Source organism: Talpa occidentalis, unplaced genomic scaffold (assembly GCF_014898055.3).
Source record: "Talpa occidentalis isolate TD23 unplaced genomic scaffold, MPIMG_talOcc4v2.1 talOcc4.12, whole genome shotgun sequence".
In the NCBI taxonomy this organism is placed as follows: domain Eukaryota; kingdom Metazoa; phylum Chordata; class Mammalia; order Eulipotyphla; family Talpidae; genus Talpa; species Talpa occidentalis.
This window is the reverse complement of record NW_023601212.1, coordinates 33,154,333-33,174,364: the sequence shown is the minus strand read 5'-3', so window position 1 is coordinate 33,174,364 and position 20,032 is coordinate 33,154,333. Positions and strand designations below refer to the sequence as shown.

General features: G+C 41.1%; 1 protein-coding gene and 1 pseudogene across 1 annotated transcript in view; one reads left to right on the top strand and one right to left on the bottom strand.

The window, feature by feature from the left end:
* Positions 1-9,088, top strand: part of ELMOD1 (ELMO domain containing 1) — a 59,621-nt gene extending 50,533 nt beyond the window's left edge. The window contains 3 exon segments of the mRNA XM_037505689.2: positions 1,210-1,260; positions 1,383-1,516; positions 7,678-9,088. Of these exon segments, the coding sequence (XP_037361586.1) occupies positions 1,210-1,260; positions 1,383-1,516; positions 7,678-7,850 (358 nt within the window). The 3' untranslated portion in view covers positions 7,851-9,088.
* Positions 9,089-16,039: 6,951 nt separating this feature from the next.
* Positions 16,040-16,931, bottom strand: LOC119239968 (eukaryotic translation initiation factor 1b-like; annotated as a pseudogene).
* Positions 16,932-20,032: the final 3,101 nt, after the last annotated feature.

Genomic DNA, 20,032 nt, shown 5'->3' with positions numbered 1-20,032 from the left:
GTAGTATAGCATGTGCAGTGTATTTATAGAGAATGCTCCTTTTTCCACTTAGGTGGAAGCTGAATGTTTGGATAACTCTAGTTAATTTTTTTTTAAGATTTATTTATTTATTTATGCAAGCACTGGGTACAGTCAGAAGCGCAGGAGGGTGAGAGAATTCACCGAGCCAGAGCGGGGAGCAGAACAGGCAGAAGGACCTAAGTACACTGCTGAGGGGAGCAGCGGGCGGCAGGAGAGGTCTGCTCACCATGTGGGACCCTCCTCCAGTGGCCAGGGAGCAGTCAGGGATCAAACCGGCGCTGCAGAGACTGCGGGCAGCTTTGCAACCCAGCGCTCACCCTCTGCACCACTGGGGAGGCCCTCTAGTTAATTTTTTATTTAATTCAAATGCTAGCCCCAGTTTTCGTGTAAAATGCTGAGTGAAAGTTACATCAACCATAAAGAAGAATGGAACTTGGTTCCTGCCTAGGAGATGTTGGCAAGATGGAGAGGGGATAAGCTAGCATCTCCAAAATAGAATGCCAGGCAGTAGTATTTCCAGAGCATATTTATGACAGAGCCCTTTCTTTCATCAGTCATATCCAGACGCTCTCATGATGAAACAGATTAAAGTGGAATTGCTGTGGTTTATCTGTTTTAGCTTAGTCAAGAAGCACTTAGCATTTGTTAAAACAGAAATTTTAAAATCTTTATATCTTCTCTCCCTTCCCTTCTTTCCCTCCCTCCTTCCCTCCCTCCCTCCTCTCCTTTCTTTCACTTATTCAATCATTTTGTTATCAGAGAACATTTATTTGGCATCTCTTGTGTTCTAGACTTCACACATGAGTAGCATAAATGCCATGAAGTAAAACCAGATGTAATGCAGTGAGGAACCATGAGAACAAGGCAGCATCTAGAGAGAGCAAGCAGGCAGGTTTCATGGAGGAAGTACCAGATAATGATAGCTGTGTAATATTCTCTTAGTGTTTGGCCCTTATGACTGTCTCCCTCTGCTGTGCAAACGTGAAAGGGGGCTAAGTAGCGTTAAATGTTCTTTAATAATTTTAGTTCTCATTTCCATATAACTTGTATTTTGGCATTTTAATTAATAGCATTTAAAAAGATTAGTTGTTGAGTTATAGACATATCTGCATCTGCATACTTTTAACATAAACATTATTAAGAACAAGTACCAATTAGACAATAAATCTTGTTTATTCACTCATGTAGCAAATTCAGCAAAGCAGAATGGGAGAAGAAAAGGATGGATAAAGCAATTGGGTGAGTGTGGAATTTCATATATAATGGTGGTGAGTCTGAATCAGAACTAGAACAAAGATCATCATTTTTCAAAATGCTAATTTCCTGTGACAGACATAAGTTCTGTGGTTTTCACTTTACAGGTACTCGTTTGCCATTGTGGGCATCAATATAACTGATCTGGCATATAATCTCCTGGTGAGCGGAGCTCTGAAAACTCATTTCTACAACATCGCCCCAGAAGCTCCAACATTGTCTCATTTCCAACAGACGTTCTGTAAGTGTCCTGTTGCTTAAGTATTGATAAAAGTTTCTATAGGTCAATGTAGACAAGGGTCAGAGCTGAGAGAGGTTTGTGATTTGGCTACTTTGGGATCTAAACTTCCTGCTTTGGTTTTGATTTTCTTGTTGGATGGATGGATGGATGAGACACTAAAATATTGGATGACATCCTTTGTGGGAGAAGGAATCATTTTGGGAATTCTTATATCTGAATGCTAAGAGTGCCAGTGAAAATAACAATGAGGCTAAGCAGAGGAAATCACAGAGATAAATCAAGAAAAATACACAGAACTAAAGCATGAGTGTTCATATGTAGCTAGTAACCAGGAAGCATGGTATCATAAAATAGACTTACTCCAAGGTACATATCATTATGAAATCTTATGACACTGGATTAAGATGATCTTAAAAAATTCCAGAGATATCATAAAAAATTGGGAACCAGGGTGATATCATACTTCTTAACAACATCTTTGTATTCTAGCATAGTGAAATTATATATTTAAACATTAAAAAGTTTTATAAATCTAAAGGAATGTGATTTCCAATTTAGAATTCTAAGGAAATTTAGAATTCTAAATTTAACTAAATTTCCAATTTAGAATTTAAGGGAATGTGATTTCCAATTTAGAATTCTATACCCATTCAAGCTTAACAATTAAGTGTGGCAGTTGAGTAAAGACATTTAAAGGCATTGTCTTAAACATTTTACCTTCTTGTGCCTTTATTAAGAAGTTCCTGAAGAATATGTTTCCATAAAATAATAGAGTAATCTTAGAAGGAATAAGTGGGCTCTAGAAAGCAGGTAATCTGCTACAGGAGAGAATTGAAGGTGGAGATAGACCAAGATGATATCTATGCAATAGGATGAGAATAATAAAACCAGTTTTCAGCAAATCAGAAGGCTCAGGGAGAAGACTCTGAAGGATGTGACTTTGTTGAAATGCTGACCATATTTCAATAGATGGAGGGATACTAGCATGCTTAGGTTATAGTTTAGGATTACATTAAGTGGAAACTAAACAAATGAAGAGGAAAGTTATTAATACTAGAGAAAAAAAATTGTTACAAAATATGTGTTAATGTGGTTGAGATGGATAAAAGAGAACTAATACCTTATCTTCTACAAAAGGAAGTGTTTAAAAATCAAATCTGGAAAGCATGTTACTAAAAGCTATGAAGGTCAGTAATCAAAAGAATCAGCTGTAAGAGTTGAAATGTGACTTTAGAAAAGCAGGAATTAGGGCAGTAGGTGTTGCTGGGTATTTTTGTTTGTTGCAGCAAAAAGTTGTTAAACTATTTAAATAGTATGCCTGTAAAACAAAAAAATTAAAAAGTAAATATAAAAGCACATGCATTTTATGATTTGTCAGTGGAACATGTAAGTTCTTTGTGTGTGTTATTATAGCTCCTACTTTGGTGATGAGATGATTATATTTTTCCTGTAACAACTCTGATATCTCCAGCAGATTTAATGAGATTTTACTATACACCAGATACTATGCTAAGGAAGAAACATATCTATACAAAAAATTAAAAGGTAGTGGGAATGATATTATGATTGAGGAAATAAAGATATTGTTTTTTTAAAAAAAAACTAAGACAGCCTATGAATGTTACAGTTCACTCAGCCCAAAAGTCAAGGAAAATTTCCCAAAGCAGTGCCACTTTCAATGAGACCTAAAGGGTGAGTGGCAAGAAATAAAGCAACATGGTCTAGTGGTCCAACCAGAGGGAGTGGATGGGCAAGGCCCCAAGACAAAGGACTTGGAAGAGCCAAGGAATGAAGCCTGGATTGGGAGGGAGGGACTGGAGATGACAGCAGTAAGAGCAAGGGCAGATGATGGCTCGGGGGTATCTTGAAGAGTTTTGTAAGCCACTTGAAAAACATAAATGTGAATAAGACCTTTTTGTATATTTCCCAAGCCCTTGTCCTGGCCCTATTCTGTATTGACCATGCTCTTTAGGGAAACAAGAAGTTGTTTTAAGGGAAAATAGAATGAGATTAGTCTTTTAGGCATACAAAGATGAGTTCTCTTTGGGAACCTCAGGTGGAACTGCATAGTAGGCGTGTTAATGTACTACTCTGAAGGTTTGGACTTATTATACTGATGAGAAAACCAGAATCACACTGTGGGAAGCTCTCCCAGGACAAATCAAAGTTAGAATCATAGCTGTTTGTTTTGTTCACCTCTGTCTCCTCAGCACAGAGCCTGGTACAATAGACATTGAATATCTCTCTATTGAACGAAGGGCTGGATAGAGGGATTGTGGGAGTGAGGAGATAAATGGATGGGTGGGAGGCTAAAATAGAAAATGATGTCCTTTGTGGGAGAGTCTAGTTTCTCTGGAAAAATTTAGCCTTGGCCTGAATTGATAGGTTTCCAAGGACCCTAGTGAGTAGGCAGGCAATAGGAGCATTTCTTACCCAAGGCCCTCACCAGGTTTTGGAAACAAGAGCAATCCCCTATAGATTAAGATATCAGCAGAGGGACTCTGGTCTCTTTAGAAGAAGCAAGATGTGCCCTGGATTGATTGTTCCTTCATCCAATATGGTCAGCTCTGCACGTCTCCTCTGTAGTTCTCTTGCAATTACCTGAGTCCTGGCATATGTCTCTGCTGTCTAATAACTGAATGCACTGAAGCAAAACCAAGACACATTCAAGCAACAACAAATATGCCACATGGTTGGGCTGCAACAAATATGCCAAGTTAATATTCAAAACATATATTTCATTTAGGGGAAAGCATACAAGGTTATAATAGCTCTATCCTTCTGACTTTACAGTATTATTCAGTCAACATTGCACTGCCATGGCAGAATGCTATAAAAATCACATCCAATCTAAAGCTCCACTGAGCATCCAGTTCCAGTGAAATGGAGTAAAGTTAGGTGTCAGGAATTGAAGGAAAGTACAAAGTCCAGAAGAGCAGAAAGAATTCTCTTTTCTGTGACCTTCAAAGAAGAACATATTCAGTAGAAATAAGAATGTACAGAGGAAGAGTGTACACTGGAAAAAACAACTGGTACAACAGTGGAAAGTGTGCTGCTTTTGGTCTTGGCTTACAGCTTTGGGTTGTAATGGTGTGATTGATTGTACTCCGATCTAGTGTTTATCTGTGCCTCATTCCCTCACTGCAAAATGGAGGTGTATTTGCATCACCTATCCCACAGAGCTGCTGTAAGAATTAAAGGAGAGACTGCAGTGATAGCCTGGTCTCCTCTAAGTCTGTTTTCCCTTTTTCTTTGCCCCCACCCTCACTTCCATAGCTAACCAACCAACAGATGGAATTATTAACCCAGGTCTCTCTTTCTAAGAGCCCAAGGACTGGGAAACAGTGGGACTTTACCTTTTTCTTGCATCCTCAGTAACTAATACTGTATTGGTTACATATTTGTTAATTGGTAGATGGATCCACTGACCAAGTGACAGTGGATTTTGAACACTGTGCCATTTTATATAAGTGAGTGGAGTTTTCAGATTATAACTCGTACCCTGGAAGCCAAACGGCATTTGAGAATTTTGAGTATAATCATGTCACATGGTCTCTATTTTCCTGATGGGATAGAGAAAGAAAGTCTCAGGAAATCTGCTCATAAGCTTGACAACATGACTTTTTCAGCCTTAAGGAGAAGGATCCTGAGAACGGAGTAGGGAACCACTTCTACCCTTGTTCTAATTTGTCTGTTAAAACTTTCAAAATGTTTTTCTGTAATTGTAAGGTAGAAGGACAGGGAAACCAAGTGGATCCACATTCTTGTAGAATTCTGTGCTCTACTTGATCACCTTTAGAGTGAGCCGCTGATATATCTGCACATTGTAGAAAACTACGCTTTTAAGTACCTTGTGGAAAGGAAATTCTTCATTAAAAGATGCTTTTCCACAATGTCTGTTTATCATTGTCAATATGAGTTTGAGTAAAGATCTTACCACTCATAACATGCTATTAAGGTATTTTTAATTCATCACAGATGCTTTTAATTCACAGCTTTGGAAACTTGGTTCTATAGACAAGAGAGCTTAGTGTATATATTTGAACTCAGAGACCACGTCAGGAAAAATATGTGTATGCTATATAGTAAGGAAAGAAGAAATTATAAACACTCAGATTCTGCAGTTAGAACCATAAAAATTATAACATTTAGAAAGAAGTCAAGAGAATTGAAAAAGAGCGCCTCTGCTAAACTTCAGTGACAGGAGTCGTCTTTCTGAATTGCAGAGTGTGAATCTGGAAGGGCAGGCACATTTAACAGGGGCTCCACACCATTCCTGGGACACTTCAGTAGTTTATTCAGTCACTGGGATGACTAGATGGTTGAATTCTTTTGAGTGAATAGGATACTGAGATTAGAAGAAGCAGGTTCTTTTAGGCACCCTCCAATACACCAGGATGATAAACAGATGCCCCATGGTGGATAAGTGGTGAGGAATTGGGATGCTTAAGCTGAAAGAGATAAGCTTAGAGAATAAAGGTCACTTCAGACACTTGAGTTGGAGAAGGACTGAATAAATTCCATGAAATACAGGTAACATTTTTTGACCCCTTAGGAGGAAGAACCTCTTGGGAATCAAGTTATTCCTCCATGGACCTGGGTTAGGTCAGCGTTTCCAGGACAGTTCAAGGCAGACAGGCCTCGGGGAATGCAAACATGGGATGGAGCAGAGACAGAGAGAATGGCTCCTGGGATCACTGATCTACTAACCTGGGGTCTTGCTGATGGGGTCAGGTCCCTTAATAGTGGCTGTGGGTCATGTAGGGCTTGTGGAGCCCAGAGGTTATATGGTGAGGAGGTTTTGTGGCTCCATCAGAGGTGATCAAAACAGCCACATCATCAGTTAATACATATGGACCCAAAGTCAATTCAGTCCTAAAAGAAATGGAATAGTCAACCCAAAAGAACTGGAAAATAAATTATTTTATTACTGCTAATGGTTGTACCTTCATCCTTAACAATGTTGTGAGGCAAGTAATTAGAGAAGTGAGTTTGTAGACGTGAACCAACACCTGAGTGGGGAGGAAGATTGCTTCTCATTTTTTCTTATAGTGCAATATGATCAATAATTTTAAAATATCTGCTTATGGAACTACGTTGAAGGTTTTCCTATCAGTAGCTTTTCTCCAGAAAAACCAAACCTGTTGAATTTTTTTTTAACTATTAGAAGCAAGTATGTTTGTGGCAAACTCTCTTTCCATGCTCCCATCACCTCTGCTGCTCACACCGTCTCATGGAGGTGAAAGAGCTGGGATTCAAACCAGGTTTCTGGCTCAAACTTTTTGCTGCTAATTATTCTGTTTCCTTCTATTGTTAAGACAAAAAAAAAAAACCACTTGTGTAATGTTTGGTGTTTGGTTTCCTTTTTGTTAACTAAGATTCCGTAAATAATTTTTTCTACATATCTAGAGATATGTGGTGTTGCAATGGGTTTACTACATACAAATATCCAGTGTTGTCTTTTTTAAAAATTTTTCACATTTCGGCTCTTATGTGTGGTAGAGGGAAGGAGAAAGGTGGACAACCAGAACACCATGAATAGGTTCTGTATCAAATCTTAACATTGGTTCCAGAAATTTACCCAATCCAAATCATTCATAGGTAACATTTTTAAGTCATAGAAGTATTGGAAAATGAAATTATGCATCAGAGCAAAGTCTTATTAATAATTTCATGTCATTTAATGACCAGTCCAAGTTGTTCAGACGTGATTCATAACTGATGATCTCATAATAGTTCATCAGAACACATTTGTTTAACTTGTCAAGTTAATTGAAAACTCCAGTCAAATCAAATATTGGAGTAATGTAGAAAATTCAGACCATCCTGTTAATTTAATGAGGAAGAGAAAGATGAAGCAATCATTGTCAGCCTCTCAGAATATGTTCCCAAATGTGGCTCACATTTAAAAGATTGCAGGATTGATTTTTCTTCCTGCTTGAGAAGAGTCAGAATAATTTCAGAACCAATTGCAAATATCTTGCAGATTGGTTAACTTTTACTGCTCTGATTTTAAAGAATCATCTTAAACAATAGTACCGGCTGTGTTTTGATCTCTTCTTTGATCTCCTTGTTATAGCATCTTTTGGCATTCTGGGTGAGTTCGAATGTGATTAGGGACCATTCTTCCTTCTGCGTTATCACTGTCTTATCTCCAACAGGCTATTTGATGCATGAGTTTCATAAGTTTTGGATTGAAGAAGACCCCATGGACATAATGGAATTTAATCGTGTGCGGGAGAAATTCCGCAAGAGGATCATAAAACAGCTGCAGAACCCAAACATGGCACTGTGCCCACACTTTGCTGCCTCGGAAGGTTTACTCAACATGTAGTCACCCACGCTGGTTTAATGGACCCCCCTAGAACACTGCCTCATTGTTGTGTTAGATCTCTGCTTAGGTCCCAGCTCACTGAATGCACACAGCGGTTGTATGCATGGCTTTTGGTGCAGTATTTTCATCTTTTGGTCGTAATTACCAGATCCCCAGATACCACTATTTCTGGAGTATCTGCCATCCTGTAACTGCTCATATTGTGGCATTATGCAGTGTTACATCTTGCCTTGACACCCAGGTATGGAAAGAGTTTTCTATTTTTTTAGATTGTTTTCCTTCCCCTCATCATTCAGCATTAAAGAACTGTATTTCTCTAGCTGTATTTTGTATGTAAGAGATTGAGCTGAATCTTGTTCTGTGAAAGCCTTTTAATTTATTGATAGGTTCCATCACTACCACTGCTAGCTTTTCAAGCCAGGTTCATGCTTGGACCGCATTCCAATAAAGTATCAGACTTTAAGATAATAAAGACAGACACATGATAAGCCAAACCATTCCAGCAGACAGCTGTGCTTCATAAAAATGTAATAAAAATGTAACGAGGCTTACAAGGAGCAATGTGGGTAGGTGCTGTTTTGTTTGAAGTACCCCAGAATTATATTGTAGTTTATACCTCTTTCCTCCCCCATTGCAATCGTGTCAGAGTCATCTGGATAACAAATAACTTTATTCCCATAATTTCACTAGCTTGGATGCCTAAATATGTTAGTCATGCTTGGAGCCTCAGAAAAGGAATAAGCATACTTCCCAAGCTGCAAAAGGTTTTTCACTGCCTGCCTCTGGTTAAACTCAGAGCCGCCCCCAGCACTGTTCTGATCCAGGCATCTCTGCTTGGGGAACTGAGTGCTGACTGCTTTGCTTTCTCTCTCAAGATGCAACATTAAAAAACAATCTGCAAGAAAATGTGTTGCAAGAGAGGAACCTCAGCTATGATGTTCTTCAATACTCCTTGGAATTGCTGACCTTGTCTTGTATCCATGGGAGAAGTAAGTGGCTTGAAGGAGGAAAAAATCCAATCATTCCAAAACCGCTAAACATCATTGAAAAACCATGATTTTGTTTGGAATTATGATTGTAGTCTGTTGAATAGTATTTACCATGGCATTTCATACCCATGGTATTTTATACCTTCTGACTATCGATTTTAGTATTACTAGACATTTGTGTAATCAACTGCTTATTTATCTGAATTTTGAGTACTGCCTAACTGTCAGTTATATGAATAAAGTACATGTCATTCTACTCTAACATAGTGTGGATTTCATTGTAATATTTAGCTCCTACAGCTTTGGAATATGCAAATATGTGAGTGGGTAGAATGTCAAAGACAGACAACCTGGACTTGCATCTAAATCACACCATCATTCTGAGTCACCAGGTGTAAATTAGTGTGTCATGTCTGAGAGACTTCTTTCATTTAACTAAACTTGAAGGCCTAGTGGTGCTTTAATCATGGTATAAGAGCCAACTTTTTCTTTCTAACACCCTGCAAGGCCTGGTTTGTTTACTGCCAGCAGCTGATAAAAGCGTCAGCTGCTGACTGTGTCCTGGTTCATTTGAGCTCCCCTGGGGTTTTTCTATCCTTTTCTTTACAGCCGGGTATCAAGGGCAACATTTTGCATTGAGTCCATGACAACCTGGTGCCCTTTCTTAGGGAACTACCCAGTAATGACAAGAATAGACATTTCCCTCCAGAGGAAGTGAGAACTCGTCAACCTGGTAAATGGCCTGTCTCGGGAGCTCTGAATTTCTACCACAGCCACAGCTGCCATGGAGAAGGGTGTTATTCCGCAGGCAGTGCAGCCTTTGTCAGGACAAGTGTGCATTGTCGCTTCCTATCCACCTCCCTGGTCTACTGACATGGCTGGATAGTATATGGCGTTTACACCAGCTCACATCTGTTCTGTTCAGGTAGAGATAATTGATGGAAACAAAGCTGGGAGTTTTCCCTCTGGCTCCTTGCATGATTTCTCTGTTGAACATGGCTACACAATTTTAGGAGGAACAAACTCTGCCAGCTCCCTCTAGTTCTGAGTATTATTAGATTTCGTGTTCACACCTCTTTGGGAAAGATGCATTCTACCCAGTAGCTTGAAGTGAGGTGAGAAAAAGAAGAGAGTTCAAAAGCATAATAATGTGTGATGTGTGTGTTTCCCTTGAGCGTTCTTCACTTGCCTGTACTCTTCCGCTGAACAAGGATGGACCGATTAAAATGTAAATGATACAGCAAGCCAAAACCCAGTCCAGTCTGCACCTCTACGAGAAAACTCTTTCAGGCATTCCTTTCTGAAAATTATGATTTCAACCTGACTTTGCTTTTCACAAGTCTTGTTATGTACTGAAAAAATATTCTTTGCCTGGTCGCCCACCATCTCATCTATTTGAAATGAAGTTTAAATATATACCAAACCTAAAAGATAAGATGACCTTACAATGTATCTTTCAAATCCAAACACTTTAGAGAGAGAAAGAGGGTGTTGTTAATTTCTTTAGGACTACAGGATTGAGGAAACTGAGATGGTAGGTGACTAAGAGCAAGAGACAAACATAAATGGGGTGGTCCATAGACAATTCGACAAATGCAACTGAATTCCTCACTGGCCTGTGGCAGGAGAAATACATAAGCAGGACATAGACATTTGAGATCTAGGATATGACACAAGGACCCATCAGAGGTATGTCCTTGGTCTGAGCTCGATTGCAGCTGAATAATCTGGGCTATAAAACCTGGCAGTCAAACTCCATGTCCACAATAAACACATGGGATCAAATCTAAACTGAATGGAATGAGAAGGGAATCATTTGGTGTAGTGTGGGACCAGGGATGGGAGATGAGAGAGGGACACAGACAAAAAGGAAAGGGTCTGCTAGGCCTACGGCCACACCTAGGAAACTCTGAGACCCTAGAAACACATGTTCTCTCTAAACCATGCCTCTCACACCTCAGCTCAGCCTAAATAACTGCTCTAAACTAGAAAAAAAAAATGGTAGAAAAATCACACCTAAGTATAACATCAAGTCCTAGAGGATGAGAGAGTCTGGTATGGGTTTCATTTCAGAGCGAACAGTGAGTGCCTGCACCTTTTACAGGATTGTGCAAATCCTTCCTTACAATGTTTTATCTTCTCCCCTACATCCAAAATGACATTTTTTGCTTGTTTATTTTTTTAGACAAACAGGCTAAGAGAATTTAAATATATTAGAGAAAAAAAAACAATGAGTTATCACCCCACACTTGACAGAATGGCTATTATCAAAAAGACAAAAAATTAGCAAGTGTTGACAAGATTTTGGAGAAAGGGGGGCCCTTGTGCACACTTGGTGAGAATGTAAATTAGTGCAGCCACTGTGGAAAACAGTACGGATGTTCCTCAAATATTAAAAGCAACAATATCATATGATCCAGCAATTTCACTTCTGGATCATATTCAAAGAAAATGAAAACACTCAAAAGAGACCTGTATTTATTCAAAGAAAATGAAAACACTCAAAATATATCTATACCTGCTCCCCAGGTTTATTGCAGCAGCATTTAAAACAGCCAAGACATGGAAGCAACCTAAGTAATTGGTTGGATGTTGGGATAAAGAAAACGGGGTATGTATATACAATGGGATAGCACTCAGTCATAAAAAGGAAAGACATTTTGCCATTTGTGACATGGATGGTCCTTGAGAACATTATGCTGAGTGAAGTAAATCAAAGACAAGTACCATATGGTCTTTGTAGAACTTAAACAAACAAAATAAATTTCAAACTCATAGATACAGAGAACAAACTGGTGGTTGCCAGAGGTGAAGGGTTGGGGGGGGTGGAGGAGAAAAAATCAGGTGAAGGTAATCAATGGTAAAAAACTAAAATAAAAAAGAACTGGTATAACTAAACCTTGAACCAAGGGCCTTAAGCCTAGACTTTTAATTATTTATGCTATGTGACCAATTGGAATTCTTCTCCACTGTTCAGGAGAATGGTGGATTCTAAACATACACTCATATCCTACATACACTCATTATCCCCAAGGGATAATGCCACTTTTTGTATCTGTAGGGTGAATTTCTACATGAATATCACAGATAACACTGTATTGTCCCTCAGGACTTCCCATAATTTTGGTAAGAATTTCTCCCTGGACACACAAAGAATAGTTCTGGCAGGTTTGAGTTCAGGGGACCGCCTTCCCCTAGGACAAGCTTGAAAGCACTTGACAAGGGTGAGCTGTCTGATGAGACCACTTTGTAGAGCCAGGCAGTGTGCACCCTGCTACCAGCCTATAGGGCCTGTGGGGGCCTGTGGGGCCTGTGGGGTACCAGTGGCCAGGGTTCTGCAGGCCTGGGGGAGGAAATATCTGGCCCTCAGGGAAGCTCAACCCCTTCTGCTAGGATGGTGACTTCAGGCACAGTTGGCTCCTCCCAGCAGCCCAGGGGGCGCTGGTGAATTGTATTTGGACAAACCTCTACCTGTCACCCCTGCAGAGATATTTTGGAGATAATGGTATTAGTTCCTCTGAGCCAAATATGTAGCAATTACAGGGGAAAAGGGACGACAGCAGCCTCAAGCTGTAGGATACCAGGAGTTATGTGGTCCACAGTGGGTGGAGTTTTTTATGTGGTCCACAGTGGGTGGAGTTTTTTACAGCAAGAAAAATCTTGCTGTCAAGGGACCCTGCTGCTATGTATGTGCTTCCTTAGGCAGATGACTTCCCCTCCCTGATGTGACTTTTGCCATCTATAATGAAAAAATAATGACAGCTCCTCTTCAGAGGATTATAGTAAAGTAAAAATCAAATAAGCTATCATTAATTGAAGTGCTCGGGAAGTGCCAAAGTGGTTTTCATCCATGTGGGTTTTAGCTGTGAACTTACTTTAAGAGAAAATTGGGCTACAAAATTGGTATTTGTCATCATGGTCCCCCATTCATTCAATTCTGGGGATATTTTTTGAGAACTTACTTCTATGCCATGCTTCAGGCCAAGTCTGAAGATAAAATGGGGAACAAGACGGTGACCTTGGTCACATGGACCTCATCATCTAAATCTTGTGCCTCAAGTCCAGGCTTCATGGCTGGTGACGTGCACATTTAGAAAAGAATCATCCCAACTCTTCTCGGCTGGATCTACTGACCGAAAATCTTTATCTGAGCACTGTCCCCGCATGACTAGTGTGCGCATTAAAGTTTGAGAAGCACAACCCAGGGGCATATTGATCTGAGTTGGTCTCTCTCCACTGGAACTGGAAATGGCTTAGTCTCGACTATTAATGGTTTCAAAATATCTTAAACATCCCCTTTGTTTTCCCTCAACTTACTCTGTCACTGAAACTTGTCCCTGTGGCCACCACTAACAAGGAAGGCTTGTATGTCCTTTTGTCACCCACACAGAGGCAAGCAGGGGCTTGGAAGGACAGGAGATTTGTGCCTCCCCCAAATTCAGATGTTAAATCCAAACCCTGTGGGATGGTGTTAGGAGGTGAGGACCTTTGGGAGGTGACTTGTCGTCATGATGAGATTAGCACTTTATTTCTCCCTCCCTCTATTCCTCCTTCCCTCCCTCTCTGCCATGAGGGGCTACAAGGAGAAGCTGGTGATCTACAAACTAAGATAAGTGCCCTCACCAGATACCTAATCTACTGGCACCTTGATCTTGGACATCCCAGCTTCAAGAATCTTGAGAAAGAAATGTTTGTTGTATAAGCCACTCAATCCATGGTATTTTGTTTAAACATCAACTTGAACATAGGTGTCAGGATGGTCTGCCCTCCCACCTCAAATGATTTTTTTTACTATTTTTTTTTTTTAAGAAAAAAGTAAAACAAACAACTAAGACAAAACATCTACTACCATCTATTATACTCTGTCTGTCTCCTTGGTCCCACCCACAACCTGCTTCACAAACTTTGGTAACCTCAGTTCTGTTATCAATGTCCACTGGTTTATTTTTATTTTGTTTGGCCTGTTCATTTGCTTTGTTTCCTTATATTGCATATGTGGGTGATATCATCCAATATTTGTCTTTCTTTGTAATTTTGCTTTGCGTAAAATCCTCTCAAGCGCCTTCCTTTTTGCTGCAAATCGCAAAATTTCATCTTTCCTTATAATAGAACATTTATCCAGTCATCTGTCAGTGGGCACTTATTTTGCTTCCACATCTCAGCTATTGTGATTCAAATGATTCTTGAAATGCTTCTATGGAGGCCAAGGCTGGTGCTGCCCCATAGGCACTGCACTGCCATCTCAAGGACTTCCCTCCTCCTAAGGAATCTGTGGAGTGCCAGCCTCCTCCTGCGTGCTGGAGAAAACAATTAAATAGGGTTTTCACTGATCAACCAAAATTCTCCCTTCACTGAAGGGAAACATATCATTCCAAAAGTCAAAGTTTATTATTTCGTTGTAGCAGAGTGGTATTCCATTCTGTATATATACCACCTCTTTCCAATCCACTCATCAATCTTTGGGCACTGGGGTTGAAAAGCTCCCACTTTTAAGCAGAACCATATGGCTACTCATTGTAAAAGCTTCCATTTCCTGCCTTCCCTTACAGCTAGGTTTGATCATTTGACTAATTCTGGCTAATAAGAGGGATTGTGCCTGGACACTTCTATGCATATTCCATAAAGAAATGCAGAATAGGGCCTCCCCAGTGGCGCAGCAGTTGAGCCCTGGGTTGCGAAGCTGTCCGCAGCCTCTGCAGCACCAGTTCGATCCCCGGCCACCAGGCAAGGGTCCCACAGGGCACACAGACCTCCCCTGCCGCCCGCTGCTCCCCTCAGCAGTGTACTTCGTCTGTCTGCCTGTTCTGTTCCCTGATCTGGCTCTGGTGAATTCTCTTACCCTCCTGCGCTTCTGACTGTACCCAGTGCTTGTATAAATAAATACATAAATCTTTAAAAAAAAAAAAGGAAATGCAGAATATTTCCATGATTATAAGTGATGTTGAACATTTTTTCATATGTCAGGTGGCAATCAAAATCACCATGAGGTATCACCTCAAACCAGGAAGAATGGTACATATTAAAAAAACTGACAATAACTAATGTTGGTGAAGATGTAGTGAACAAGGAACACGCTTACACTGCTGGTGGGAATGCAAAATGGTCCAACCACTATGGAAAACTGTGTGGAGGTTCCTCAAACTACTAAAAATGGAGCTACTATATGTATTACCCAACAATTCCACTTCTAGGAACCTACCCAAAGAACACAAAAACATTAATTTGAAAGAAAGACTGCACTCATATGGTTATTGCAGCACTATTTACAATAGCTAAGATATTGAAACAAACTCAATGCCCAAAAACAGATAGCTGGATCAAGAAGATGTGGTATATATACACAATGGAATACTATTCAGCAATCAAAAGTGATAAACCCATGCCATTCACAGCAACACGGACAGAGCTAGATGAGATTATGCTAGTAAAATAAATCCGAAAGAAAAAAGAAAAATATCAGATAGTTTCACTTATAGGAGGAATGTAGGGAAACCATACAAGGGATCAAGAAAAAAAGACAAAACTAGCAGACAAACTGTGAATAGGAGCAGGGGAGAGGGAGGAAGAGGGATTAAAACAGTGGGGGTGGGAGGGGAGCACAAGAAACTATGGTGATAGTTCACAGGTGTATTGGTGGCGGTAATTTTATGGGGATTACACCTCATAAGAGAATGAACAATGATGTAAAAAATACATAAATAAAAAATAAAAAGAAATGCAGAATATACCCTGCATCCGTCCTGCTGCTATCCACCAGGCCTGGTACTCTCCATCTTGGACCATAAATATGACAGTTACATCCAGGGATGTGTAAGTCAGTTAGCTGGAAGTGGCTGAGATCCCCAAGGACCTCAGCAGATGTACCAGTCCTTAAATTGTCTTCCCCAGACTTTTCTGTAAAAGTGAAATAAATCGTTTGTTCTAAGCTGTTCTTCACTCAGTTGTTTTACTACTGCACGAAATCCTGATTGATACACCAGGCACCAAACACAGATAGAGGCTTTTCACCTCTTATTGCAATTGTCCTATGTGTTATTGGCCTACACATTCCATGCTGTCTGTAATCATGCCCACGTAATGAAAGTTTGAATGATTACATAAATGAAAAGTCCATTTACTGAAAAGAATCATTTCACAAAGCAGTCCAACTGTTGAGGGCACAAAATTATTCATAAAATTCTCCTTGGATTTTGGTTCATTTCAAAATTCTTGAACCTGAAGCTGGCCCTCTTTGACAATACCAAGCTCCAAAAATAACTCACAATGTTTTTACTTTGATCAACTTGAAGTCACATAACCTTTCAGTATTGGGATGTTTAATTACAGTACCCTCACGGGAAAATTGCTTTTTGAAAGCTTTCACATGTTTCTTTCTGTTATAATTGTCTGCAGTGCTCTGAACAGCAGTCAATGTCTTTCTGCTGTCCTTGAAACAGAGCAATCCCCCTAGAAAGGGGAGGTTCCAGTCTCCCTGCCCCACCCAAGGAAGGGTGTTGCTGAGCAGCAAGAAGCTAGAAAGAGCTGGGAGAAGGACTTAGGAGAAAACTAGGAAGGGGAGAAGGCCTGGAGGAGGCACGTGGAGCTGAGAGAGATGTGAAGAAGAATCCGCGCTTGCTTCTCAGCCTTGGACTTGCACCAGGGACTTGGGGGACATGCAAGAGACATGGGTGAGAGACATGCGGGGAGGCTGATAATGGCAGCCTGGATTTGTATTTTTAATTTGTTCCTTTCCTTCCAGACTTGCCAGGCCCCTTCTGCCCCTTTCCTATGGTTTCCTGTCAGATGTTACCTAAGACTTGTGGCAGGGCTTCAGGCCTCCCTGGTCCTGCATTGGAAAGTTCTTTTCTAATGAAGGTCTTATGCACTACAGTATGTCTGTCTTTATGTGGCAGACGCCAGAACCCATTTAGAGCAGTCTGGTTTGGGGCACCCCAAACCAAGAGTAACTGGGTACCCCTCAGTCTGCCCACTAACACTCTGTTTCTGGGTTCTTATATGACTCTAACCTTCAGTCCCTGACAGGACTAAGTTGCCACCATTGAGTTGCATCAGCAAAGAGGTCAAAACTTAGGAGGTTCAAGACTGTGGACATGCAACCGTAGTGTGAGGATGGTAAGGGCATGAAGTTACTTTGGGGCCTCCCAATCACCACGTCAGCAGAATGCAGGTGAGAACATGTCAACAAATAAGGAAAAGCTTTGGGATTTAGCTGAAGGCCCTCCATAAACCCATTTCTTCTACAAGGGTCTATTTCACAGCCATGTCCCAGACCCCACCAGTGCAGCACTCAAATGCTATAGTTTTCAGAGATATAACAGAAAGCAAATATGCCAAAATGGTTACCTTTGAATGGTAGGATTACACGTGGCTTATTTTATACATAATCTATGTCTTCCAAATGTTTCTTCATGAGCATACCTGGTGTCTATCATGTGAAGGAAAGAGTTTTATTTAAATAATAAAATAACACTCCATGGAAACTTAAAAAATAACCTCAGGATTTGAGATGTGTGCATGTTCTTTGGCAGAACAGAGGAGAATGTCTTAAATAATCAGGCCCAGGGTGCCTCTGTGAGAAAGATCCAGAGTAGCCGCATGGCAGGCTGCAGCTCCAGGCTGCACAGGCTGGGACCCTTCTCTCACTTGGTCCAGCCCTTGAGACTTTATCATCATTTTTCTGGCTTTCCAAGATCATGCGTTTGTTGAATTTTCTTTCTTTTTAAAAAAATTTAGGGCCTTCCTGGTGGCACAAGGGGTTAGGCTCAGCACCATGAAGCTATCAGCAGCCACTGAAGCACAAGTTTAATACCTGGCCAGGGAGGTAACCCACTTGGCACAGCAGACCCCTCCTGTCTCGCCGGCTACTCCCCTCAGCAGTGTATTTTGGTCAATCCACCTGTTCTGCCCCCTTCTCTGTCTCTGGGGAATCCTCTCACCCTGCCCCCACACCTCTGGCTTGCACCACAGATCTTGTATGCATAAATAAATAAGTCTTTAAAAAATTACCAGTAATAATTTCAGTCACTGAATCAAAAACCAGTACATTTTTCTACCAAGCCTCTGAGTAATCCCCCATGAATATTTACTTATTTGTTTATCTATTTACTTATTTATTTTACATTTTAAAAGCACAGGTTTATGAGCAAGAGAAGAAAGAAAGAGAGGCACCCACAAAGACTCAGGCTAGCAGAAAGCTGCATTTTTCAACATTTGCCAAGGCAGAAATTTTACTAACAAAGTGTTCTCCTTTTTTTGACATCATTGTTCATTTTTAAACAATATTTGCTTCCCCCCACCCCCTCAGGTGTAGTCCCCATAGAGTTTCCTTCCCCAATGCACCCGTGCACCATCACCTCAGTCCCCTGTGCCCCTCCCTCCCTCCCTCTGATCCCTCTCCCTCCTCTTCCCCTGCAGTGTGTCTCTGATTTATAATTGTCTGTTTTTGCTTTGTTGTGTTTTGTACTGTTATTGTTTTTTTACACTGATGTCTTATTTGGTTCCCCTATATTCCTGCTATAAGTGAAACCATCCGATATTTTTCTTTTTCCATCCTCATTGCTGCGAATGGCATGAGTTTATCTTTTTTGATTGCTGAATAATATTCCATTGTGTATATATGCCACATCTTCTTGATACAGTCATCTATTTTTGGGCATTTGGCTGGCAAAGTGTTCTTTACTGGGTAGGGTTTCATTCCTTTGTGGATTGCTACCTATTACTAATCACTTTTAGGGTGTGACTAAATTGATCTGTAAGGGTGGGATTTTCTACTAGCCTTCAATCTCCACATCCCCACCTCTGGTTTGTGCCTCCAGATACTTTCTATAATAGTGTGCTCCTGAGGAGCTCCTGTTTAAGTAATTTCTCTTCTGTGGTAATCATCTCTACCCCCACCTCCAGTTTCTGGTCCTATGCCTCCTCCATCCCAAACTTGCTACTCTTAACCTCCATCAAATCACCCCTCACCATATCTAGCCCAAAATCTTTTGGGGAGCTAAAAGGGGGAGGTCCATCTTCTGTAGCTGCTTCACACTGGAGCTTGTCTCTAGTTCAAGGGCCTGGAATATGGTCTTCCTAATATTACAGCGTGGTGCCCAGGAGAAGGGGAAGTTCCAGGTTCCCTGCCCCACCCAAAGGAGGGTAGAGCTGAGCAGAGAAAAGGAAAGAATTGGAGAGGAGACTAGGGAAGGAAGAAAACAGATGGAGAGCAAGAAAACCTGGAGGAGGCACATGGAACAAAGAGACATGTGAAGAAGCTGCACTTGCTTCTTGGTCCTGGACTGATTGAAACAGATGTGGGTAAGAGACCCGTGGGGAGGTTCACAATGGCAGTTTTTTTTTTTTTTTAAGATTTATTTTATTTATACAAGAACCAGGGTACAGCCCAGATGCACGGGGAGGGTGAGAGGACTCATCAGAGACAGAGCGGGGAACAGAACAGGCAGACTGACAGAAATACACTGCTGAGGGGAGCAGTGGGCGAGACAGGAGAGGTCTGCTCGCAATGTGGGTTGCTCCGAGGCTGGCGGGGATTGAACCGGCACTGCAGAGGCTGCAGACAGCCTCACAGCGCCGCACTCAACTGCCTGCGCCACCAGGAGGCCCCACAATGGCAGTTTTTAGCTTGATTTTGATTTTGTTCTTTCCCCCCCAGATTTGGCTGGCTATTTCTTTTCTTTTAAAAATTATTTATTTATGCATACAAGAACTGGGGTACAGGCCAGAGATGCGGGGGTGAGAGGATTCACCAGAGACAGAGTGAGGAACAGAACAGGCAGATTGACTGAAATACACTGCTGAAGGGAGTGGCAGGCGAGATAGGAGAGGTTTGCTGTGCCATGTGGGTTGCTCCCTGGTGGGGCGTGGATCAAACTCTTGCTGCAGAGGCTGCGGATTGCTTCATAGTGTGTTGCTTAATCCCTTGCGCCACCAGGGAGGCTCCTGTCTGGCTATTTCTGATCCTTTTCTATGGGTCCCCGCGGGAAGGTGCTTTAGACTTGTGGCAGGCTTTCGGGCCTTACTCTGGGCCAATCCTGTATGGCTGGACTTTTACCCTCAAGGGGCTGGTGTCAAAGGGTTATGGTGCCTGAACTGGGCCTTTCTTTTGGAGGAGGGGTTAGAACTTGATAGCACCTTGGCAAGAGGAAACAAAGTTGAAGAGATTGAAAATGTAAGGTCCAAAGTGGTGAGTGA